Raw genomic sequence first — 26561 nt, 5'->3', positions numbered from 1 at the left:
GTGGGCTTGTATACATCCAAAACGAGATTTAAAACGGAATTTATTCGAATATTTTACAGTACACTGTGTTATCAACGGAAGTAAGACACATACAGAATTTTTTTTAATCCTTGCAAGTGTAATAGGGCGATAAGATCCGCACTCGAGGTTCTCCCCGCGCTTAAGAATTGACTTAACACTCCTACATAGAAAAGAATCTGGTCCATAAGAAGATGACAAACACATTAGGAAAAGAATCTGGAAGTGAGATACAAAAGACGGATAATTAGAACAAAGTTGAAAAACACTAACACCATCTTAGTCAATCGACGTGGACTTCAGCCTTTCTTGACCATTTTTAACAGCACTGGCGCACACGGCAGTATCATGACGCTGCATTATCTGCTGAGGCAAGAGTTTAGAAATAAGGCTAGTAAAATGACAATGAATTGTATAGTTTAATGAACTAAATTTCACGATAATGATTAAGCCTGGAAGAAACCGGAATGCTATCACTCTTAATGAGAGAATCAATCTTCGAAGGACTAATGACCTGTTTCCATTGTGCGGGACATTTCGGAAATTCTGATCCTCTATAGCGAATACTTCAGAGGTAACGTTTGAACTCAGTTTTAGTTTTACGCTTTGTAAAACATTTGGCCACGAAGAGGCCTACCGCAAGCTATCCATATTAGAAGCCGTAGTTTTGCTCTATTTTGAGCGGATTTCAATTCAGAATCTTCTTTCCAGATGGGGCTGCGGCTTATTAATCGAACACGCATTATTGGGACAGCAACTTCCTCGGCTTTCTTTAGATACAAATGGTAATGCAGATTTAGCCGTATTATTGCTTACGATGACCACGGGTTACAACAAAGTAGATAAAATGGTACTTTCAGATTGGATAGTAAGGTAGAAAACGTTATCAGATAAAGTTACCAATCAGCTTTGCTCCATTCTCATTTAGAATACCACTTCTTTTTATTGCCTTGGATGACCTCTGGAGGTGGGCCGTCTAGCTGGCACCAGCTAAGGAACTAAATTATTGTGTTTTTTAAGCATGAAGCCACTATTCGTCAAAAAGCGCCATTGTAAGCACAGCATAATATACAGCAATTCGAAAGTAAGTCTTGTAATACTTCTATAAAGCGCCATTGTAAGCACAGCATAATATACAGCAATTCGAAAGTAAGTCTTGTAATACTTCTATCTTACCATGTTGGTGTAGACGAGCAATAGATAAATAAATAGTTTTTATAAACCGTATATTTTCATTAATTTTTGTCGACTGAACTAAAACCTTACTTGAAATAAAGGTGCCGAGCTTAGAACTTAGATCAGAAGTCAGTTCCGTCCCTCTTCAAGTAAAAAAAAAAATCAAATTACTCCGACAAAAAAGGTGACTATCCCGGAGTGGCGCAGTGGGATTGATCCCTGCATCGTTTTACGGTACCCCTTGTTCGAACTCAGCTGCAGCAACCCACTGCAAAGTCCGGAATGTGATTACGGCGATTAAATTATGGGATAGTGTCTTCATACTTATCCAACCAAGAATAAGAAAAAGGCTTGTAATATCCGAAGTTTGATCTCAGCTGCAACAACCTACTGCAGGGACCGGTATTTGATTTGGGGGGATTAGATTGTGCGAAAGTTTCTTCATAGCAATCCAAATAAGAAGAAGAAGAAGAAAAAGACTGATCGGCAATGTCGTTGTCATATTTCCTACACATCAATTAGCATTAATCTGGAAACTTTTTTATTCCGATGTGTCTAATCCTGTGTTTTCACATAATTAGCTATAATTTTACAGAAAAAAAAAGCATGATAACAATTTAGGATTTGTACATACATAATGCTAAATCGTATTAATGATGTAATGGTAGTTCATTACTATAGTCCCATTTGTAATTATGTTCTGTTTGTTTTTTGTTTTGTTTTTTTCAATTTTCCGGTATTAGGAAGCCTAAGTGAGAAAAAACTTAATTTTGAGGAAACAGAGAATTGGAAAGCAAAACCGGAGACAACATTAGATACTTAAAATACGGCTAACGTAGCAAAATGGTGAATAAAATTAATATTTTTCGAATTGATTACTTCAAGTAGTCTGGTAAATTTTGGATGAGGCTTATGGCCGGATTCGTATGTATATTTACGTTTTTTTTTTTGCTTTATGATTTTTCCACTTTCCTTTAATTACACCTGGAATAACACAATATGAAAGGCCTTTGGGATGATTTTCCGCCCCATTGTTTTTGTACATACTCTAGATACTATTATTTTTACTTCATATTTTGACTATTTTCCCTAATAGGACCTACCATTAAGCTCCGGAAGACTTACAATGGTGCCTGGAACTCTGATGCCTATGTTTGCTCAAACAATCCGTCTGCATACAGGTCAAACTATTTCCACATCGACGTCACTGGTACCCTCAATGTCCCTTGATTCTTATGGAAAAGGGAATGCCATATTAGCTACTCAAACTCAAAAGCACCGTCAGTTTGAACCAACTCAAATTCAAGGTTTGTCTTCCTATAACAAAAAGCGTTCATAGGCATACTGCTGTAAGAAAGAGATAGAAAAAAAGAGAGAGAGAGAGAGAGAGAGATTTCTATCGTATGTGAAAACAGAAAGCAGACTTTCTTTTTTTCCTCCTTCTATTCTGGTTCTTAATTTGTTATAAACCTTCTCTCTATGATTTTGAGTGATGAGAACGAGGAAAAAAAGAAAGTAGATTTTCTTTTTTTCCTCCTTCTCTTTTAGCTCTTAATTTGATATAAACCATATCTCTATGATTTTGAGTGATGAGAACGAGGAAAAAAAGAAAGTAGATTTTATTTTTTTTCCTCCTTCTCTTTTAGCTCTTAATTTGATATAAACCATATCTCTATGATTTTGAGTGATGAGAACGAGGAAAAAAAGAAAGTAGATTTTCTTTTTTTTCCTCCTTCTCTTTTAGCTCTTAATTTGTTATAAATCTTCTCTCTATGATTTTGAGTGATGAGAACGAGGAAAAAAAGAAAGTAGATTTTCTTTTTTTCCTCCTTCTCTTTTAGCTCTTAATTTGATATAAACCATATCTCTATGATTTTGCACTCGCATGTTAGCCCTAGTGAGATATTAACAAAAAAACTTGTTGAAAATAAAACATCACTTTTCATTGCATGAGCTAAAATTTGATTTGCTTCAATACTTAAGATGAAGTAGTGAAAATTTTCAGTTAGGGGCTTTTGGAGTTTCTTGGTTCACTTTTGTTTCGATCCACTCTTGTTTCTAAGGGTTTTCAAGTTCACATGGAAATTCCGACAAATTTGTTTCTGTCTTCACTTTTTACTCCGATATTTAAATAATAGTTACCATTCCTTGATCACTGTCAAATAGCAATTCTGTTAAGTTTCAGGATTTGTATTAAAAAGTCTTTTTCAGTTTTTAAAGAACTCATTACCAGGTATGCGCTACCCCGCGCACATTGTAATGCATGTATATAGATATCACATGCAAGAAAAAGTTCCTAACTTTTTTAGGTGGAACCGAGTAAACATCCGAAATTCTCGTTGCCTTTTAATTCTGATCCCTTGAAGAAAATTTCTACTGATTGGGAGTTCAACCCCCTTTGGTGGATAATGGGAGTAATTTTTAATTCTTAAATGACACTCAATTTAAGATATGATATGTTTAAAATCTGCGTAGATTTTGTGTGCACCAATGTTCTTCCTGTTAATCCAATATTATCGCCCTTAAGTTTCGTCTCAATTTCAATTTTTAAGCTACTCATTTGAAAAAAAAACCGGTAAAGTTAGGAAAACATAGGTTCGTGTAAGTTTTGAATCCGTATTTTGTCAGTTTTGTCAGCAATGAATTTTCACCTCTTTCAGAACTTCAAGCAGAAAGCTGTCAAAACCAAAGAAAAATATGAAGAAAACTTATGCCAAAAGGGAAACTTGTCAGTTATCCTTGCAAAATAAAATTTAGATTCGAGCTCATTAAAATAGTCATTATGCTGAAAACTTTGTTGATACATTGTGACAATGCAGTGGCTAGAGCAACGCCTAAGTAATTTCAGGATTGTGACTCAATGCTGGTTGTTAGAAAAGACGTAACGAAAAAAAAGCGCAAAGAAGAGAGAAACGAGGATAGTACAAGCCAGTGAAAAACGTAGATTACAATGCAAATATTTTGGTCAAGACCTTCGGTTGACTGTCCTCAGTGCACAATATTAAAAAAAAAAATACTGATAAAAATCCAAAGATAATATAAAAACCAAACCTTAAAACAAACATAAAAACTAAAATATGAAGACCCTCTCAAAGTGTCGGTGAAAGGGTAACTGAATAAAAGTATAATACTGAATGGCAATTCAATTTTTCAATTTATGCTGAACATTTTAATTTTTTTTTTTTTTATGTAATGAAATAAAAAAAATGATTAAAAATGATTAAAATGATTTAAATCAAAAATGATTTAATGATTTTTTTGATTTAAATGAAAAACGATCAGAAATAGTTTTTGTGTTTGTTTTAAGGTTTTTTTTTCATATTATCTTTGAATGTTTACCAGTATTTTTTCTTTTTTTAATATTGTTCATTAAGGACGATAAAGCGGAGGTCTTGCCAAATATTTTCATTGTAATCTACGTTTTTCACTGGCTTGTATTATCCTCGTTTCTCTCTTCTTTGCTGTTTTTTTTTTCGTTTTGTCATGTTTAGCCAGTGCGGTCTCAGAAATCATTTACGTTGGAAAAGAATTGCTTCCGAAGTTAGTTTGCATTCGATTATTTCTTTTTCTTTTTTTGTAAGTCAAAAAGTTTTTTTTAGCAACTCTAATAAGACTTTTAGGGCTTAAAAAACAAGTAGATTTTCACTTATTTTGTTGAAAAATGTCAACAGTAGAGATGAATAAGTCTGAAGAAGTATTGGTTTGAGTTTCATGATTTTGCTTGTTAATGAACACAGACAAATCCTATTTTCATTTTTCTCCCTTCTCTTTTTGTTCTTAGTTATAAAATCATTTATCTACAACTTTGCAGTTGATTGTTAGCGCCAATGAAACATTAACCAAAAATAGAGACATTTTCTCAAGTAGATGGATTACTGTCTATCCTGGGAAAGATTAGATATGCAGAATACAGCTAAGGGAAATCCTTAGCTTTGAAATTCGACGGTTTTTTTTTATCTTTGAAGTGTTTTTCTAAGAACCGTAGCCATGGCAAAAAAGACAGCGTGTACCGGTTGTTCGTGAACATTCACGCAATAATGTATGGTTCTACTTTTCCGAGATGGACCATTTTTTCGACATACTTCAACCCTTGCCTTTACCATGCGTCTTAAAAAAAAAAACAAAAAAAACAGCGTATTCAAGCGCAGATGAAGCGTCTGACCATTTTCTCCCCACCCCTTTAAATAGTCGCCTATTCTGTTTCCATAGCAGATAAAACTTTCCATATCTGCACGAGAAATATTTACAATAGCTAAACACGATTTCAGTTTTGATTTTTTTTTTTTTTTCTAATATTTGTATTAAGTTAATTTTTAATGCGTTATTATAATACCACATTTCTTCGGCGTAAAGGGAGTTTAAGGGAGGTCAAGAGTTTTTGAAAATTAAAGTCCTTATTTTATAGGTTTTAACCCTAGTTTTCTGTCTATTCACTCCAATTAGATTGTTCAGATTTCTAGAACTGGCGTACACCCCTACAGCATTCAGAAGACACCGAAAACGTCGGAAAGGACTTTGTGTGTTGGAATAAGCGAAAAGAAGTTGAGGGAACGTCGAATGGAACTACATAAGGGTGGAAGACACCCAAAACGCCAGAAAAATACTAGACCAAGTTGGAAGACAGTAAAGTAAGCCAAAAGATGGGAAAGGAATTAGATGGGCCTAAATAAGGGTCGAAGATACGAAAAACGCCAGAAAATACTAGACAAAGTCATAAGACAGTAAAAAAAGGTCAAAGAAGGCAAAAGAAGTCGGAAGTGACTAAATAAGTGTGGAATTCACCAAAAACGTCGGAAAAGGGATTTTGATCGTTGAATAGCATAGAAGGTGTTGAAGAAACGTCGGGTAGCCCATAATTTTAACGGATAATTCAATATCATGTTTCTGGATGTTTTTGCTTCGATAAGTTTGTCTGCTTTATTACAAAGTCAATTTTTATCACCCTTTTCGTAAAAATAGCAAGTTCAAGTCTTCCCATGTTGTTTTTTGGACTCTATAATCTATAATTTCAGAATTTCTGAGTTCGATGCAATCAGAATAAATTGTACTCTCTTCTGATTGCCCCCCCTCGACCTATCATTTCAAGTCTAAATTTGCTCAAAAAAGTTTTTTTTTATGAGATTTTATGGCCCTATGCCTGCCTCAACTCTATACTACATTCTATGATTTTTACCTTTCGATTTTTCGAGTTTTTCCCCCGGGCAATTCCCCCAGAAGATCTCCACATGTAAAATGGGGTTGACAAAAAAAGATAGTAAGACAAATAAAGCGAATATCGTTCCAAAAATTCATTCTTTATTACTAGATGACACTAACGTATTCGAAATGCACCAAAAATGTAGCATGTTGCTGTTTAATGTATTTTCTAAATGATAATTAGAAAACTTCTATTTCCTTATCCTATTTTTTTTAAATAAAGTTTCATTATATCTTTTTTGCATGTTGATTCTTTTTTTGTATTTGGTTATTATTTGTGAGCTTTGTGCTTTAAGTTAACCTTTTCTTACTTTCATTTCACCAGATCTACAATTTTTTCCGTTTTATTTTAAATAACAGCGTTTATTTATTTGCAGGCGAAGGATTTTCTGTGACACTGCCTATGGATATGGCTGGCAAAACCCTGGGCACTTTTATTTTGCCAGAAAGTGGATCTAGAAGTATTTTTACTAAACGAAAAGGTGGTCTTCCTTTTCAATTAATTTTAGACATGCTTGCTTTTGTTAAATATGCTGCTTTTGAAAATGTTTAGATATAGGCACTGAAAATATAGAATATAGGCTGAAATATATAGATATAGGCTATATCTATATGAAATATAGATATGAAAATATAGATATAGGAAAATATAGATATAGGCTGAAAATATAGGCACTGTTATAGTTTATTTTCTTTACATAGGTACAATCTATCCAAGTCCTTTGTTGTGGGCAATAAAATGTTTTCTAAAGATTTCTCTTGCATCAAAAAAGGCATATTAACTCTATATGTAGGTATTTGCAAGTTTTTTGGCATGTTTTCTCAGGATGTTTCGTGCAGTGCAGTCATTTAGATAGATAGATAGATGTATTTTAAGCAAACAGTAAAAACCATTCAGTAAATAATATTCCCACAAAGACCCAGGGTCTTTAATTGTCGCCTGTGATTTGGCTGTGCTCGGAATAGTGATTTTAAATCTGTATAGGTTTTAGTTTTTATATTGATCAAAAGTCACATCCCTTGCACATGATTGAAGACAGTGTGGACAAACAGAAAGAGTAAATAATAGATCATTAAAATAATTTTGAATCTACTTCGCTTGTGAATCTACTAAACTGTGAATCTACTAAACTGTGAATCTACTAAACTGTGAATCTAAAAGTACCCTTAAGTCCATTAAAAACCACATTTAAAAAATGCAAATCCGGAGTAGGGAATCAAGAATCGTTTGAACCATCCTTGCATAGTTTCAAGTGAATTTTAGTACATTTTCAAAGTCTCAATATCTCAAGACGGCTTGATATTTTTCAGTGCATTAGCGTTAGGAACGGGCTACTAGTTGTGTTTTGGCAATGTATTTCAGCTGTGCTGATATATATCTATATATATATATATATATATATATATATATATATATATATATATATATATATATATATATATATATATATATATATATATATATATATATATATATATATATATATATATTAACTATGTAGTCTATAAGGCTGGGCCCCGGCACGCGGCAGACTTTTAATAATAATTCTTGTTGTCGCTTGTCTTCTAACTGCAGATAATGTTAACTTCTTTTCATGTTATAGCTTCAGATTAGGCTCGATACAATCATCCTAGGAAAAATACTAAAAACGGATACAGTTCTAACAAAAAGATGTGTTAAATAAATACACAGTTGCTCTTTCAGGAGATTATATAGTAGAATTCTTAATGGTAATAGTTGGTGGATGTTCCTTGGCACTTTTCCACCATCCTTATAATGCTAATGGTCGTTGTCCCATACCCGAATACGTCCTTACAATGTTCAGGCGTCGCTCCGTACCCAAATACGTCCTTAAAATGTGTTCAGGCGTCGCCCCGTACCCAAATATGTCCTTGCAATGTGTTCAGCCGTCGCCCCGTACCTGAATACGTCCTCATATGGAAGGCAGCCGCCACTTAAAAGTGACAGGGGATGCGTTGTTGCTTTTTATTGATCAATTGCCTAACTTTTGACGCACCTGGCTGCCATTTCTATCTAAGGAACAATATTCCGAATATGGCTTTAAAATTTTTTCAGCTAGAGCACCCTTCCTATGTAACCTTTGGTTTACTATTTTGGCTGCCATTTGTATCTAAGGAACAATAACCCGAATACGTCCTTAGCCCTACAATGTTTTTGAGTCAGAGCACCTTCCCCTGTCGCTTTTGATTGATTTATTGGCTAATTTTCGTCGCACCTGGCTGCCATTTTTATCTAATGAACAATTATGTGTGCTAAATCGCAAAATTCATATACTCGTATATATATCTACTAAACCTCAATCTTTTCCGTCTTGTCATCAAGAGCTTGTCATCATTCACTAGTTCTACTGATTCGTGACAGCCAATTTTTACTTTTTAAAAACAACGGAACGGGATTTCTTTTTTATTAAACGACTTTCAGGTAAAGTTTTTTTGTTATGACAATTCACGTAAGACTAAACTTGAAAGAAAAAACCTAGTTGCACGGATTCTTTGCAGCCAATTTTTTTCTTTTTCAAGACAACAGAACGGTTTTTTTCACGTAATGTTTTTTTTGTAACGAAAGTTAAGACGAAACATTAAAGAAACAAACCTAGTTTTACTGATTCGTGCCAGCCAATTTTTTTAATTTTCAAGACATTTATTGTGTCTGTGGTTTCTGTTTTGTATTTTATTCACTTTTACTTGAAACAAAAAGCGAATTTTGCTCTGTTAGAGCTTTTGATAATCTTTCATAAATATTATCTTATGTTATAACTAAAAACACTGCTGACAACTTTTTGTCGTATTTTTCGTCGCCATTATTATGATAGTAAGATCTTTTTATATCTTATTGTTGTAGCGAGTTATCTAAACATTTACCGTTAATGCTTTATTTCAGATAAGGGAAAACTTAGACCCCCACAAATGTGGACGTACAGGAATCTAAACGTCAGTAACCGGAGCAAATTCTCAACCACCATTGAAAGTAAGCGAGAAGAAAGGAGAAAAGAAGAAACTGAGCGATTCAAAGTAACGAAGCGATTCGATAAAATATCCGTTTACAGAAGATACAGAGTTGGAGAATTACCAGATGTTCAGATTTCATATGCTGCTTTGTTGACGCCACTTTTGGCTCTTTGTCAGGTAATATTCAGGCTCTTTGTCAGGTAATATTCAGGCTCTTTGTCAGGTAATAAAATAAGGTAATAGCCCTTATGTACTCTGTCATTTAGGAAATATGCGCCCTTTTTTGTTTTGACAGGTTATAAATAAATTGAATTTAATTTAATGATACCTCAGTGCATGCACATTTAAGTCTTTTTCGAAAAATAGGGCAAGGGGTTTTATTAATCGCGAAGAGTTACCAATGGAACTGCTTCCGTTTAAATTATGTGGAAGTCGTTCCGATATTTAGATCTTTAATTTTCTTGTCTTTTTCGGCCCAAAATTGGTAGAAAAAAGCATAAACGCTAGAAAAAAAAACAGAAAATAAGAAAACTCTTATTTTATTAATTTTTTATATTTTTAAGGACTAGGAACATTAATTCATGAGTAATTGAAACATTTTTAAATTATGTTTAAGAAAACTTTCAAAAAAAGGTATTTGAAAGAAAAGTAAAGAGATCATATGAAAACAAAAGGAATGCAAGGAAAGCGGAGAAAGCATTAAAATATGAACTAAGGAGGTGTGAAGTGGAGGCCATGGATAAAAATGCCGAGGATCTGGAAGATGCAGCTAGATGGCATAAAAGTAAAATATTGTACTGGCATGTTAATAAATTGAGACGGAGTAGTCAATCCGGACTTGGCCCAGTTAAAGATGAGAATGGGGCCACAATTAGCGATAAGGAAAGGACTAAAGAGAGATGGGCCGAATATTTTGAGAATTTGCTTAACCGAGATGGAGTCGCAGGAAAACATGTAGAGGAAAATGAATATGTGTGTGATACCTTGGATGTGAAGGAAGATTTGTTTTGTGAGGAAGAATTGGCGACAGTACTAAAAGGATTAAAAAATAATAAGGTTCCAGGTGCTGATAGGTTGGTAAATTACTTTCTTAAATATGGTGGCTCTGAGGTTACAAATAAATTACTGAAGATGATGAACACAATTTCTGAAAAAGGGGAAGTACCTAACGATTTTAGGAAAATCTTAATTAAGCCACTGTATAAGAAAGGTGATAAAAGTGAGTGTGGTAATTATCGAGGCATTAGTCTGGTCTTTGTAGATAGTAAATTACTTAGTAATATGATACTTTTTAGACTGAGAGATGCCCTGGACAAAGTTTTAAGAGAAGAACAGTGCAGTTTTAGAAAAGGTAGAGGATGTATCGACCAAATTTTCACTCTTAAGCTAATAATTGAGAAGTGCCTGAGTTGTCAAACACCTTTGGTCCTCAGTTTTATAGATTATGAGCAAGCGTTCGATTCTGTTGATAGAAGAGCTATAGTAGAGGCTTTATCCCTGTATGGTATACCAGACAAATACATTAAAGTGAATAGTGCTATGTACGAGAATAACACTGCTGCGGTTAAGGTTGGAAATGAGGTTAGCAGCTGGTTTTGTGTTAAATCAGGAATTAAGTAGGGTTATGTTCTATCCCCCTTTATATGGATTATTTTGATGGACTTTATCTTAAGGAGCACAGGAAAGGCAATGGGAGACCACGAAATCAAATGGGGAAGAAGATAGTCTCCTGGACTTAGATTATGCTGATGATTTAAGCATCCTGGATGAAAGTGTGAGCAAAATGAATGAAGTTTTAGAGGTTTTGCGAGTTCATGGTGCTAGAATAGGTTTGAAAATGAATGTTAAAAAGACTAAGGCAGTAAGGCTAGGAATAAGTGAAGATGAAAAGGTTACGTTGGATAATAAAAAGATTGATCAGGTGGGCAGCTTCAATTTCCTTGGTAGTATTATTAGTAAAGATGGTGGGAGCAGTGAAGATGTTAAAGTAGAATAGCCAAGGCTCAGGGTGTTTTCTCACAGTTAAAAAAAGTTTTGGATAATAAAAAGATTGATCAGGTGGGCAGCTTCACTTACCTTGGTAGTATTATTAGTAAAGATGGTGGGAGCAGTGAAGATGTTAAAAGTAGAAAAACCAAGGCTCAGGGTGTTTTCTCACAGTTAAAAAAAAGTTTGGAAGAATAGTAAGATAAGTCTGCAAACCAAGATTAGAATATTAGAAGCTACAGTGATGACAGTGATCAAATATGGCTCTGAGAATGGGCGCTCAGAAAAGCGGATGAAGATTTGTTAAATGTTTTCCAGAGAAATTGCTTAAGGATTGTTCTGGGTACCCGGCTGACTGACCGTATTTCAAATAATAGGCTATACTAAAAATATGATTCGATACCGCTCTCTAGGGCTATAATGAAAGAGAGGTTGAGGTGGCTAGGGCACGTTGTGTGGATCAAGGATGATAGGTTGCCGAAGATTGTTCTTTTCGGCCAACCGTCTAGGGTTAAACGGAAAGCATTTCGTTCTCGTCTGGGGTGGGAGGACGTCATAAAGAAAGATTTAAAGAAAATGGGAACTTCGTGGGAGGGTTTAAAAAGAGAGGCGTTGATTAGATTGTAATGGAGGAGGAGCGTGCGTTGCTGTGTTTGTCTCAGGTGGCTTGGTGCTGCAGTGAGTCGTTAGTAGTAGTAGTAGTAGTAGTAGTATATTTAAGACCAGTAGAAATAAATTCCTAAAATAATTCAAACTCAGAACAACCAGAAATTAATTTTAAAGAATAAATGAAACCATAAACAAACAGAAATTAAAATAAACGATCATGGCCAACAAAGATAACAGGTGCAAATGAACAAATAAATCTTAAAACGAGTAAAACATAAATTGAATATTCAGGTCAAACTTGAAACGAACAAAAATTACTACAAACCTGAGTTTTGCTACTTTTTCTTTCCTCCTCCCAAAAACATAAAAAATCTAAAGCCCATGGCATCATTTGCATCTTGTTGAAAACTATATGGATCTTGAACAGTTTGTTTTTATTTTTCGAAACAAACACGACAAATAAAAATGAATTATTACAATAATCAAGATGACTGGTAAGAACTAATGAACATAAACTGAATATTCAATATATAATGATATTAATTCCTAGAAACTCAGCAATCCAAGATTTATTTTACTTTAATTTTTATTTTATTTTATGATCTTGTAAATATAAATGAAAATATTTGTAAGATAATTCGTTTTCAGTAAAGCACAAACGACGCCATAGACTTTAGACGTTTACGGTTATGATATGGGAAAGGGCAAAGGGGAAAGGGCTAAACTCCAGTTTGTAGTATTTTTGGCTTGTTTTAAGTTTGACTTGAATATTGAATTTAATTTTTTATGATTTATTTATTCATCTATATTCCTACCTGTTATCTTTGTGTTTCATATGATTTTTTATCTGTTCCTTTTGGGTTTCATTTGTTCTTTAAGTGTAATTTCTGGTCGTTTTGAGTTTGAACTATTGTAGGAATTTATTTTTGCTAGTGTTAAGTGTAATATGGCTCTTTATTTTTCTTTGAGAAACTTCGTTTTCAGTAAGTTTTTTAATTAATTTTTTTTATTATTGTCAGAGCTTTGTTATTGGTTAATGTAATGAATATTTCTCCAGTTTTTCACGTCCCTGGCATAAGAATGAAAATATCCAGTTCTATTTTATTAATTCTACTGAGTGTCTTTTATTTTATTTCAATATCATCTTCAACATTCCCTGACAGTATCTACTAAATACCACCAGCTGTACCTGGGATCCGTGCAGAAATGCCGTTCTGACAACCGGGATGTACATAGTATCTCTTGATGGGGCTCAAAATCTCCCTCAACATCCTCTGAAAGTTTCAACTTAATACCCTAACTTTTCTTGAGGTATTGCACACACCATTTCAACAAACTGGATATACAAAGTATATTTTGATTTACTTTTAAATCCTCTGAAATTTTCAACTAAACACCATTATCCGATCTACCCTTAGATATTGTGCATTCGGACTTTTGACAACCTGGATGCACATAATTGTATTTTGATTAAGTTCAACATTCCTCCTCAACTGTTAAATTTTCAACTTAATACATTGTATTAATTTTTATTACAATACATTGTAATATAATACAGGTTGTAGTACCAATAGTAGTAGTCAGAGCCGTAAGCAGTGTCACAATTGCAGTTGCAAATAGTCACAGTCACATGTAGCCGAAGTAGGAGTCGAGTTGCACCTGCATTCGTAGTCGCTGTCGTAATGTGTCGGAATCGTAAATAGTCTCTGTCGCAAGTATTCATAATGTTAAATTATGTAGCAGTCACAAGTTGTCATAGTAAAAAATAACAACTGTAACAAGTTGCAACACTTACAAATAGTTGTAGTCCCAAGCAGTCGTAGTCACAGTCGATCTACCCTTAGATATTGAACATTCGGACTTTTGACAACCTGGATGCACATAATTGTATTTTGATTAAGTTCAACATCCCTCCTCAACTGTGAAATTTTCAACTTAATACCCTTACCCATTTCTGAGATATTGCAAGCATGCCATTTTTCTATCCTATTTCCTGAAATTTTCAACTTATTAGTCTTAGTCGTTCTTGAGATATTGCTGCTACGCCCATTAACAACTGGGCTACACATAGTGTTCTTAAGTTCAATATCTCCCTCAATAATCTCTTTGAGTGTTTCAACTTGATATTCTTCCTTAACTGCTATAGAAATAGTGAAGATATGCCGTTTCATCAACCCGGATGCATATAGTGTCTTTTAATTTTGCTTAACATCCCCCTTTGCATTTTATGAAAGTTTCAACTTAATACCCGTAGCTGATCCTGAGATCAATGTGGATACCCTCAGATACATTCTTTTGACAACTTGGATGCACCTGGAGTCTTTCGAGTTAGTGCAACATCCCCCTGAATTTTCAAAGAAACATACAATTTAATAACCTTTGTCATTCGTGATATGTTATAGATAGGCCCTTTTGACAACCTGGATGCACTAGTCCATTTTTACCAGCAGTTTGCCTATAAAGCCTTTTGACTTAGTTTTATAGTTTTAATTGTAATAGTAGAAGTTGTAGTAGCATTTACAGTCACAGTTGCAATCGCAGTAGAGGTTGTAGTACCAATAGTAGTAGTCAGAGCCGTAAGCAGTAGCAGTTGCAGTCATGAGTTGTCGCAGTATTAGTCGCAAATTGTCGCGCTACTAGTCGCAAGTTGTCACAATTGCAGTTGCAAGTAGTCACAGTCACAAGTAGCCGAAGTAGCAGTGGATTTACATCCAAAGTCGCTGTCGTAATTTGTCGGAATCGCAAATAGTCTCTGTCGCAAGTATTCGTAAGCTGAAATAATCACAGTCGCAAGTAGTCGTAGTCAGGAATAATAACGGTAGCAAGTTGCAACAGTTGCAACTAGTTACAGTCACAAGCAGTTGTAGTCACAGTCGTAATCCCAAGTAGCATTAGTCACAGTCACAAGTATGCCAATAAAGCCTTTTGGGCTTAGTTCTACAGTTTTAGTTGTAAAAGAAGAAGTTGTAGTAGCATTTACACAATAGCAGTCATAATCGCCGTAGAGCTAGTAGTACAAATAGAAGTAGTACAGCCGTAAGCAGTAGCAGTTGCTGTCACGAGTTGTCGCAGTATTAGTCGCAAGTTGTCGCACTACTAGTCGCAAGTTATCCCACTATTAGTCGCAAGTTTTCACAATTGCAGTTGCAAATAGTCGCAGTCACATGTAGCCGAAGTAGGAGTCGAGTTGCATCTGCATTCGTAGTCGCTGTCGTAATGTGTCGGAATCGTAAATAGTCTCTGTCGCAAGTATTCATAATGTTAAATAATCACAGTCACAAGTTGTCATAGTAAAAAATAACAACTGTACTAAGTTGCAACACTTACAAATAGTTGTAGTCCCAAGCAGTCGTAGTCACAGTCGTAATCCCAAGAAGCCTTAGTCAGAGTCACAATCAATCGCATTTGTTAGTATTCGCAGTCACAAGTAATTACAGTCATAAACAGTCGAAGTTGCAAGTGGTCGCATTAGCAGATACGAATAGTCGCAGCTGCAGTCATAAGTAGTCGTGCTTGAAAGTAGTCTCAAATTGTCATAGTCACAGTTGCAAGTACTCGCTATCACAAGTAGTCTTAGTTTCAGTCTCAGTAGTAGTAGCAATAGTGGTCCTGAAAGTGTAAAGTTATTACCCTTAAACGCTCCTAAGATATTGGAGATATACCATTTTGATGACCTCAATGCTCATAGTGGATACAGTTCCGGTCTCAAGTAGAGTCAGGTTACAGTCACAAGTAGTCACACTTGCAAGTTGTCCCAAGTACTCATAATCATAGTTGCAAGTAGTTGCAGTTGCAGCCAGAGTAGTAGTAGCAAGAGTGGCCCTGAAAGTTTTAAAGTTAATTTTCTTAGCCACTCCTAAGAAATTGCAGATGTACCCATTTGATAACCTCTATAGACATAACGTCTTTTGACTTAGTTTACGTCCCCCTCAGCCTAGAATACCAAGGGGCATCATTATCCCCCTCACATATAATTTTAACTCTTTCCCTATCACTAATTGTGGCCCAGTTCCAATCTTTTACTGGGAGAAGTCCAGATGGAATATTCCCTGTCAATTTATTAACATACCAGTACAATATTATGCTATTATTCTGTCTCTCTTCATCTTCCAGATCTTCGGCAATTTTATTCATGGCCTCCACTTCGCACCTCCTTAATTCATATTGTGTTGCTTTCCTACTTGCTTTGCATTCCTTTTTTTTCATATGATCTATCACTCAAATGATTCTTTTACAAGACATTCCCCTCCTCTCTTTTTACCATAACGCATTTTTACTAATAATTCTAACTGTGATTCTAACTTTCTTCCTTAAGACACCATCTGCGACTTTACTAACTATTTTCCTAAAATTATTCCATCGATCTTCTACTTTGTCAAATTTTAAGCTCTCCAGTTTAGTATTCCACTGTTTCTTGAAAGTTTCTCTCACATTCTCTTCTTGGAGTTTGCCAACGCCATAGCTTCCCGGAAGGTGGTTACCCTTCCTAAATTTCAGCTTTGAATTAACCCTAAACACTAATAGATGTTGATATTTAGTTTTAACATCAATAGTAGCGTCCCTACAATACCCTAGTATTTTTAAATTGATCCTGCCTGTCTTCGGTCTACAATAACATAATCAATAAGGTTAGCTCTCTTACCATCACGTGAATACCATGTTAATTTATGGGCCCTTTTATCACCAAATACTGCATTGGTTATAACTAGGTTGTTATACCTACAAAATTGTAGCAGTTGGTTGCCATCACTGTTACGAGGAACCTTTTCCTACACAAGATTTTTCTTGGCTAGGATACCCTCTATTCCTGTTTCTACCGACCGGGGCATTAAAATCCCCCTAATAAAATACCACATTTTATCACCACTGCGTCCATCGGTCGGTTCTACAGTTGTATGTACTGCTATGATTGATATCCTGAGCTTTTTAATCATAAAATCAGTGATTAGTCTTCTATTAGTAATACCTTCCCAACCTAAACAGGATTTAGCTGCTTCCTTATTCATCATTTGTCCTACTCCCTGCCTATCCACCCCATCCTTTCTGCCTAAGTAACTAAATTCTATGTCACTTAAATTCATGTTTCCTGCCTCTTGGGTTATGAGTTTCTGTAACTCCTAATAAGTTCAGTTTGATGCGTCTGGATTTGTCAGTCGAAATGTCGATAAAATAGTTGTTTTTTAACGCTCTAGCATTACAATTTCCTATTTACATATGCTTTTGCCTATTGGAATTATAATGGTCTCAGGGAAAGCAATGATCCCAAAACCAGTGCAGGATTGAGACTAGCAAATCTTGTCAAGTCTACACGAAAAGCTTAAGCTGGATTAGAACTGAACAGCAAAAAGTCCCTGGGACCTCTGATTAAATGGAGTTTTTGTGCAATCCTAGTCCCATCTTGGTAACAACATGATTTTCAGCACTTGACGACGCTCTGCAATCAACAAGAGTCAAAGTCCTGCACAGACATTCTCATGCCTATTTCCTCCGACTCATTATATATTCATGCCTAAAAATATTATGCTACTATGGGTAGGCAACCCATAATAGATAACTTGGCTAGGAAGAGGTATTTTAGCCCCAAAAAAGACCACCAAAACAGACCAAACCCGGAAGACTTATCCATTTATGAGAATCGACTGAAAAGGTTGTGTCGTTTGCTAGGCTATAATTTCTTCGAGGGGCGCCACTCCTCAAGGTCACCCTGCAACGCTGTTAGTAGTCACAGTTTTGGTTAGGAAAACTCGTGAAAGGTCCATCCTGATGCCATTGTGAGGTCATGCAGCAGGATATCCTTGTCGGGAGAAAGGAATTTTTGGCGAAGCAGAGACCCAAGATCATCTCACAGCACCATAATAGTTCCAACCTTTTTTACCCAGCCTATCATCGTCGGGGCATTCGTCAGGGGATCTCCACAAAAAAAAGGCAAATTCAGTAATATACCTTTTCTTTAATTATCCCCCTCAAAATTTTCTAAAAGATTTACCTTAATAACCTTAGCTTTTTTGGAAACTCAGGATCAAGAATGTCCCCTTTTTCCAATAACCAGCCTTATATATAAACAATGAGCAACTTATATAGCTTACAACACTTTCCCCAGAGACTGTGGGTGTTACGTCATCCCTCGGAGGTATAGTTATTCGACTTTCCGACTTTCGTATTTGGGAGAAGATGGTTATTCCGATATTTTTATTAGATGTCTTTTGGGGGAAGACAGCTAAAAACGGAATAGGAGGGGGACTGGTTACCCTCCGACCGCTTTTCAGTATCACCTCAACATTTCCTGAAAGTTTAAACTTAATACCTCATCCATCATAATATTTTCAAAGCCTCCCTCTTTACACCCTCACAGAAAATTCCCATTTGCCTTAAATCTTCCTATAAGAAATCCTCCCACCCCAACCACGGACGACCTTTTTCCATTTAGCCCTAGACGATTGGCCGAAAAAGACAATCTTTGGTAATCTATCATGCTTCCTCTGCAGAACGTGCCCTAGCCATACGACTCACAACTGTGAAGGTTTTTTTGTTCTTTTTTTCTTAAGGGTAGCACTGTGATTTTCCTAGTTTAAAATGACCCGCAAGACAGATAAAAGTGTTCATAAAGTGGTTAGTGTTCATGTTTTTTTTTCAGCTTGATGCAGACCTTAGCAGGGATGTGTTAGTACTGCTCCTCAAATCAATTCGTCAAGAAGACATTCCAAGCTTTGACTCTCGTGCAAGTAACATATTTATGAGAGCAATAAAGAGCAGTACAGAATTTAATCCGCACTTTATTGGGACTATTTTAGAAGTGACAATTGCAGCTGACGGCAATATCTCAGTTCCCTCGAGTGACGTAGTTGATGGTATGGCTTTATTTTTAACTTATTTTTTTACCTGCTCTAGTTGTGCTTCATTCAAGGTAGAAAGAATGCTCTAAATACTAGAATTAGTAGACGCTTATTCTTGTTTGGGAAAAAGAGCAACCAAAATTTTTCAATTGGCGCTTTAATTTATGGTAAATAATTGGATCTCGGGCGCGACCACATTTTGGAGGCGGGTGTGACCAATTCGGATTGCTGCTAAACTTAGCTACTGTCCAGGATTGGTGCGATTTAGTCCTCTTGGGAGCTAAATTATTTGTTAAATATTTTTGGTTGAACATTATAAATTTGTTAAAATTCTTAGAGGGAAATTGCCATTTTAGTGGATATTAGAGGCTATAGCGGAGGCAGCGTTAGGCATATGTGACCTCCGTGGCTGTACAGGGCTCTGCGTCACCAGGGGTTGTGCATTTAAGTGTAGCTATTGGAGGGGGGTGTGTGGCTGCCACCATTTATTATGGGTGTAGGCTGCCAACACTTATTGGATGCTTAACGTGCGGGGGTCACTACTTTTAAAGGCAAAAATGGCGCAAAGAGTTGCTATGCCACTTACTGGAGGGAGAAGATCCCTCTTTGGCCCCAAATTAGTGGGATTTCCGCGGTTACTCCAACGGTTCTGTATACTAACGTGATCGGATGGTCTATGCCGCATTTAAAGCCAAAGTTTACCGATAAGATTTTCTAACTATCTCTTTAGTTTCGACCTAAGCTGAAAAGTTAAAAGAGTACATAAAAAAACCTTACTGTATTCACAACACGTTGTATAAAAGAACTAACTAAAAAAAGGACTCTTCCTCCCAGCCCGCTAGCCGCGTGCTGCGGCGGGGGTTATGAGGGTGGTAAATGAATCTTTCCAGCCAATCCTTGGACTTATTAATTTACTGGCCGACCTCCTTAACTGCGCAATTCTTCACCTCGTGGTCTATTAAGCACGTATGCAGTTAAGAGGACCCAAAATGGCGTCAAAAATAACAGGAAAATTAATATTTATTACTTAAGGAAGGAAAATAATTAAGGGGCCAAAAGAAATGAATCGGGGAGGGACATTTATCTGAAAAAACTGGGACCAAGGGTTCCAACAGTAGTCATAACCTAAAAATGCATGGCCGTCTAAATGCTCTGCCATCTGTGTGCAGCGTGGAAATACTGCACAGAATGACACCTCATGATACATGGCCAAACACATTTGAAACCACAAAAACACTTACACGGGTTTAATTGAATGAATGAAATAAATGCGATTCAAAGGTTTGTAGAAATAGCCATTGGGACCCCGCAAATCGATATGACACAGGGCTCTGAAAAATCTAGCACGTGAGGCTATAATATGAGAAATATGAAAAAATTTTCCATTTCTTTTCTTTGACCTGCTACATGAGTTTTGCTAAGCATCAAAGAAATCATTGTCCGAGGAGGGATTTCTGCGTAGTAAATGTAAGTAGATTATTAAGTAGATTCTGTAAGTAGATTATTGTAGGTAGATTTTGGTAATCTGGCTGTGGAAATACGAAAGGCGTTATGTGACATATCATTCAAAAATGAGTTGCGTTACAAAACGCAACAAAATTTTGTTTGCAGTTTTTTGTTACTTTTCTATGAGTCAGGCAAAATCTTTTGGGGGGAGGGTTTCAAACAGGGATAACTTCCCCCTCACCCTGGATACGACCCTGGAACCAACTATTTGTTGGGTTTTAACTTGAAATTAAATTTAAAGAAATATAACGTTTTCCATTTAAGGATTAAACGAAATCAAGATTTCACAAATTGTTTAGATGGTTCAAAACCTAATAGGACTTCTTTTCTTTCTTGAACAACTGAAGAATTTGATTAGCGAAAAATTAATTAATTGAGCGTTGGATTTGATTGGTTAAAAATTTACGTTAAACTATTTGTGGCATTCCAATTCAATTAAACGTAAAGGAATATAATGTTCCCGTTAAGGGATAAATGAAAAAAACAAGGGTTTTTTATAGAGTTTAGATGGCTCAAAACTTATTAGGACTTTTCTTTCATGCTTGATTGACTAACGAATTTGATTGACGGCAAATTACTGTTAAATTATCTGTGGGGTTTTAACTTCAATTTAAATGTAAAGGAATATAAAGTTTCCTATTAAATTTTAAATGAAAATAAAAGGTTTTTATAAAGGGCCTAGATGGTTCAAAACTTATTAGGACTTTTTTTTCCCATATTTGATTGACTTGTGAATTTGGTTGGTAAAAATGAAGTTATTGACTGGCGAATCTGATTGATGAAATATTGATGCTAAACTATCTATGGGGATTAAACTTCAAATTGAATGTAAATGAATATAATATTTCTTATTAAGGGTTAAATTAAAATACAAGGTTTTGAAAAAGATTTAGATGGTCCAAAACTTATTAGGACTTTTGTTAATGCTTGATTGACTTACAAATTTAGTTGGCGAAAAATTATATTAATTGACTAACGAATTATTAAATTTAAATTAAAATAAAAGGTTTTTATAAAGGGCCTAGATGGTTCAAAACTTATTAGGACTTTTGTTCATGCTTGATTGACTTACGAATTTGGTTGGCAAAAAATTATATTAATTAACTAACGAATTTGATTGACGGCAAATTACTGTTAAATTATCTGTGGGGTTTTAACTTCAAATTAAATGTAAAGGAATATAAAATTTCCTATTAAATTTTAAATGAAAATAAAAGGTTTTTATAAAGGGCCTAGATGGTTCAAAACTTATTAGGACTTTTTTTCCATGTTTTTTTTTTTACTTCCGAATTTGGTAGGTAAAAATGAATAGAATGACTGGTGAATTTGATTGATGAAATGTTGATGCTAAACTATTTATGGGCTAAAACTTCAAATTGAATGTAAAGGAATATAACATTTCTTATTAAGGGTTAAATTAAAATACAAGGTTTTGAAATGGATTTAGATGGTCCAAAACTTATTAGGACTTTTGTTCATGCTTGATTGACTTACGAATTTGGTTGGCAAAAAATTATATTAATTAACTAACGAATTTGATTGACGGCAAATTACTGTTAAATTATCTGTGGGGTTTTAACTTCAAATTAAATGTAAAGGAATATAAAAATTCCTATTAAATTTTAAATGCAAATAAAAGGTTTTTATAAAGGGCCTAGATGGTTCAAAACTTATTAGGACTTTTTTTCCATTTTTTTTTTTTTACTTCCGAATTTGGTAGGTAAAAATGAATTTATTGACTGGTGAATTTGATTGATGAAATATTGATGCTAAACTATTTATGGGGCTAAAACTTCAAATTGAATGTAAATGAATATAACATTTCTTATTAAGGGTTAAATTAAAATACAAGGTTTTGAAAAGGATTTAGATGGTCCAAAACTTATTAGGACTTTTGTTAATGCTTGATTGACTTACGAATTTAGTTGGCGAAAAATTATATTAATTGACTAACGAATTATTAAATTTTAAATTAAAATAAAAGGTTTTTATAAAGGGCCTAGATGGTTCAAAACTTATTAGGACTTTTGTTCATGCTTGATTGACTTACGAATTTGGTTGCCAAAAAATTATATTAATTAACTAACGAATTTGATTGACGGAAAATTACTGTTAAATTATCTGTGGGGTTTTAACTTCAAATTAAATGTAAAGGAATATAAAAATTCCTATTAAATTTTAAATGAAAATAAAAGGTTTTTATAAAGGGCCTAGATGGTTCAAAACTTATTAGGACTTTTTTTCCATTTTTTTTTTTTTTAATTCCGAATTTGGTAGGTAAAAATGAATTGATTGACTGGTGAATTTGATTGATGAAATATTGATGCTAAACTATTTATGGGCTAAAACTTAAAATTAAATGTAAAGGAATATAACATTTCTTATTAAGGGTTAAATTAAAATACAAGGTTTTGAAATTGATTTAGATGGTCCAAAACTTATTAGGACTTTTGTTCATGCTTGATTGACTTACGAATTTAGTTGGCGAAAAATTATATTAATTGACTAACGAATTATTAAATTTTAAATTAAAATAAAAGGTTTTTATAAAGGGCCTAGATGGTTCAAAACTTATTAGGACTTTTGTTCATGCTTGATTGACTTACGAATTTGGTTGGTAAAAAATTATATGAATTAACTAACGAATTTGATTGACGGCAAATTACTGTTAAATTATCTGTGGGGTTTTAACTTCAAATTAAATGTAAAGGAATATAAAATTTCCTATTAAATTTTAAATGAAAATAAAAGGTTTTTATAAAGGGCCTAGATGGTTCAAAACTTATTAGGACTTTTTTTCCATGTTTTTTTTACTTCCGAATTTGATAGATAAAAATGAATTGATTGACTGGTGAATTTGATTGATGAAATATTGATGCTAAACTATTTATGGGGCTAAAACTTCAAATTGAATGTAAAGGAATATAACATTTCTTATTAAGGGTTAAATTAAAATACAAGGTTTTGAAATGGATTTAGATGGTCCAAAACTTATTATGACTTTTGTTCATGCTTGATTGACTTACGAATTTGGTTGGGGAAAAATTATATTAATTGACTAACGAATTATTAAATTTTAAATTAAAATAAAAGGTTTTTATAAAGGGCCTAGATGGTTCAAAACTTATTAGGACTTTTGTTCATGCTTGATTGACTTACGAATTTGGTTGGCAAAAAATTATATTAATTAACTAACGAATTTGATTGACGGCAAATTACTATTAAATTATCTGTGGGGTTTTAACTTCAAATTAAATGTAAAGGAATATAAAATTTCCTATTAAATTTTAAATGAAAATAAAAGGTTTTTGTAAAGGGCCTAGATGGTTCAAAATTTATTAGGACTTTTTTTCCATGTTTTTTTTTACTTCCGAATTTGGTAGGTAAAAATGAATTGATTGAGTGGTGAATTTGATTGATGAAATATTGATGCTAAACTATTTATGGGGCTAAAACTTCAAATTGAATGTAAAGGAATATAACATTTCTTATTAAGGGTTAAATTAAAATACAAGGTTTTGAAATGGATTTAGATGGTCCAAAACTTATTAGGACTTTTGTTCATGCTTGATTGACTTACGAATTTAGTTGGCGAAAAATTATATTAATTGACTAACGAATTATTAAATTTTTAAATTAAAATAAAAGGTTTTTATAAAGGGCCTAGATGGTTCAAAACTTATTAGGACTTTTGTTCATGCTTGATTGACTTACGAATTTGGTTGGCAAAAAATTATATTAATTAACTAACGAATTTGATTGACGGCAAATTACTGTTAAATTATCTGTGGGGTTTTAACTTCAAATTAAATGTAAAGGAATATAAAAATTCCTATTAAATTTTAAATGAAAATAAAAGGTTTTTATAAAGGGCCTAGATGGTTCAAAACTTATTAGGACTTTTTTTTCCATGTTTTTTTTTACTTCCGAATTTGGTAGGTAAAAATGAATAGATTGACTGGTGAATTTGATTGATGAAATGTTGATGTTAAACTATTTATGGGCTAAAACTTCAAATTGAATGTAAAGGAATATAACATTTCTTATTAAGGGTTAAATTAAAATACAAGGTTTTGAAATGGATTTAGATGGTCCAAAACTTATTAGGACTTTTGTTCATGCTTGATTGACTTACGAATTTTGTTGGCAAAAAATTATATTAATTAACTAACGAATTTGATTGACGGCAAATTACTGTTAAATTATCTGTGGGGTTTTAACTTCAAATTAAATGTAAAGGAATATAAAATTTCCTATTAAATTTTAAATGAAAATAAAAGGTTTTTATAAAGGGCCTAGATGGTTCAAAACTTATTAGGACTTTTTTTCCATGTCTTTTTTTACTTCCGAATTTGATAGGTAAAAATGAATTGATTGACTGGTGAATTTGATTGGTGAAATATTGAGGCTAAACTATCTATGGGGATTAAACTTCAAATTGAATGTAAATGAATATAACATTTCTTATTAAGGGTTAAATTAAAATACAAGGTTTTGAAAAGGATTTAGATGGTCCAAAACTTATTAGGACTTTTGTTAATGCCTGATTGACTTACGAATTTAGTTGGCGAAAAATTATATTAATTGACTAACGAATTATTAAATTTTAAATTAAAATAAAAGGTTTTTATAAAGGGCCTAGATGGTTCAAAACTTATTAGGACTTTTGTTCATGCTTGATTGACTTACGAATTTGGTTGGCAAAAAATTATATTAATTAACTAACGAATTTGATTGACGGCAAATTACTGTTAAATTATCTGTGGGGTTTTAACTTCAAATTAAATGTAAAGGAATATAAAATTTCCTATTAAATTTTAAATGAAAATAAAAGGTTTTTATAAAGGGCCTAGATGGTTCAAAACTTATTAGGACTTTTTTTTCCATGTTTTTTTTTTACTTCCGAATTTGGTAGGCAAAAATGAATTGATTGACTGGTGAATTTGATTGGTGAAATATTGATGCTAAACTATTTATGGGACTAAAACTTCAAATTGAATGTAAAGGAATATAACATTTCTTATTAAGGGTTAAATTAAAATACAAGGTTTTGAAATGGATTTAGATGGTCCAAAACTTATTAGGACTTTTGTTCATGCTTGATTGACTTACGAATTTAGTTGGCGAAAAATTATATTAATTGACTAACGAATTATTAAATTTTTAAATTAAAATAAAAGGTTTTTATAAAGGGCCTAGATGGTTCAAAACTTATTAGGACTTTTGTTCATGCTTGATTGACTTACGAATTTGGTTGGCAAAAAATTATATTAATTAACTAACGAATTTGATTGACGGCAAATTACTGTTAAATTATCTGTGGGGTTTTAACTTCAAATTAAATATAAAGGAATATAAAAATTCCTATTAAATTTTAAATGAAAATAAAAGGTTTTCATAAAGGGCCTAGATGGTTCAAAACTTATTAGGACTTTTTTTTCCATGTTTGTTTGACTTCCGAATTTGGTAGGTAAAAATGAATTGATTGACTGGTGAATTTGATTGGTGAAATATTGGTGCTAAACTATTTATGGGGCTAAAACTTCAAATTGAATGTAAATGAATATAACATTTCTTATTAAGGGTTAAATTAAAATACAAGGTTTTGAAAAGGATTTAGATGGTCCAAAACTTATTAGGACTTTTGTTCATGCTTGATTGACTTACGAATTTAGTTGGCGAAAAATTATATTAAGTGACTAACGAATTATTAAATTTTAAATTAAAATAAAAGGTTTTTATAAAGGGCCGAGATGGTTCAAAACTTATTAGGACTTTTGTTCATGCTTGATTGACTTACGAATTTGGTTGGCAAAAAATTATATTAATTAACTAACGAATTTGATTGACGGCAAATTACTGTTAAATTATCTGTGGGGTTTTAACTTCAAATTAAATGTAAAGGAATATAAAAATTCCTATTAAATTTTAAATGAAAATAAAAGGTTTTCATTAAGGGCCTAGATGGCTCAAAACTTATTAGGACTTTTTTTTTTCCATGTTTGTTTGACTTCCGAATTTGGTAGGTAAAAATGAATTGATTGACTGGTGAATTTGATTGATGAAATATTGATGTTAAACTATTTATGGGGCTAAAACTTCAAATTGAATGTAAAGGAATATAACATTTCTTATTAAGGGTTAAATTAAAATACAAGGTTTTGAAATGGATTTAGATGGTCCAAAGCTTATTAGGAATTTTGTTCATGCTTGATTGACTTACGAATTTGGTTGGCAAAAAATTATATTAATTAACTGACGAATTTT

At 33.5% G+C, this 26561-nt stretch overlaps 1 protein-coding gene across 1 annotated transcript in view; it reads left to right on the top strand.

Annotated features, from left to right (window-relative positions):
• Window positions 1–26561, top strand: part of LOC148956224 (DNA-dependent protein kinase catalytic subunit-like) — a 495889-nt gene that overhangs the window by 374146 nt on the left and 95182 nt on the right. Inside the window, exons 36-39 of the mRNA XM_089099625.1 lie at window positions 2291–2501; window positions 6768–6872; window positions 9293–9537; window positions 18590–18803. Of these exons, the coding sequence (XP_088955751.1) occupies window positions 2291–2501; window positions 6768–6872; window positions 9293–9537; window positions 18590–18803 (775 nt within the window). The remainder of the gene's footprint in view (window positions 1–2290; window positions 2502–6767; window positions 6873–9292; window positions 9538–18589; window positions 18804–26561) is intronic.

The sequence above is a fragment of the Artemia sp. Qi Xiang Cuo genome, chromosome 1 (genome assembly GCF_049724085.1).
Source record: "Artemia sp. Qi Xiang Cuo chromosome 1, ASM4972408v1, whole genome shotgun sequence".
In the NCBI taxonomy this organism is placed as follows: domain Eukaryota; kingdom Metazoa; phylum Arthropoda; class Branchiopoda; order Anostraca; family Artemiidae; genus Artemia; species Artemia sp. Qi Xiang Cuo.
Note: the sequence above shows the minus strand (reverse complement) of the source record. Positions and strands in the feature narration are given on the sequence as shown.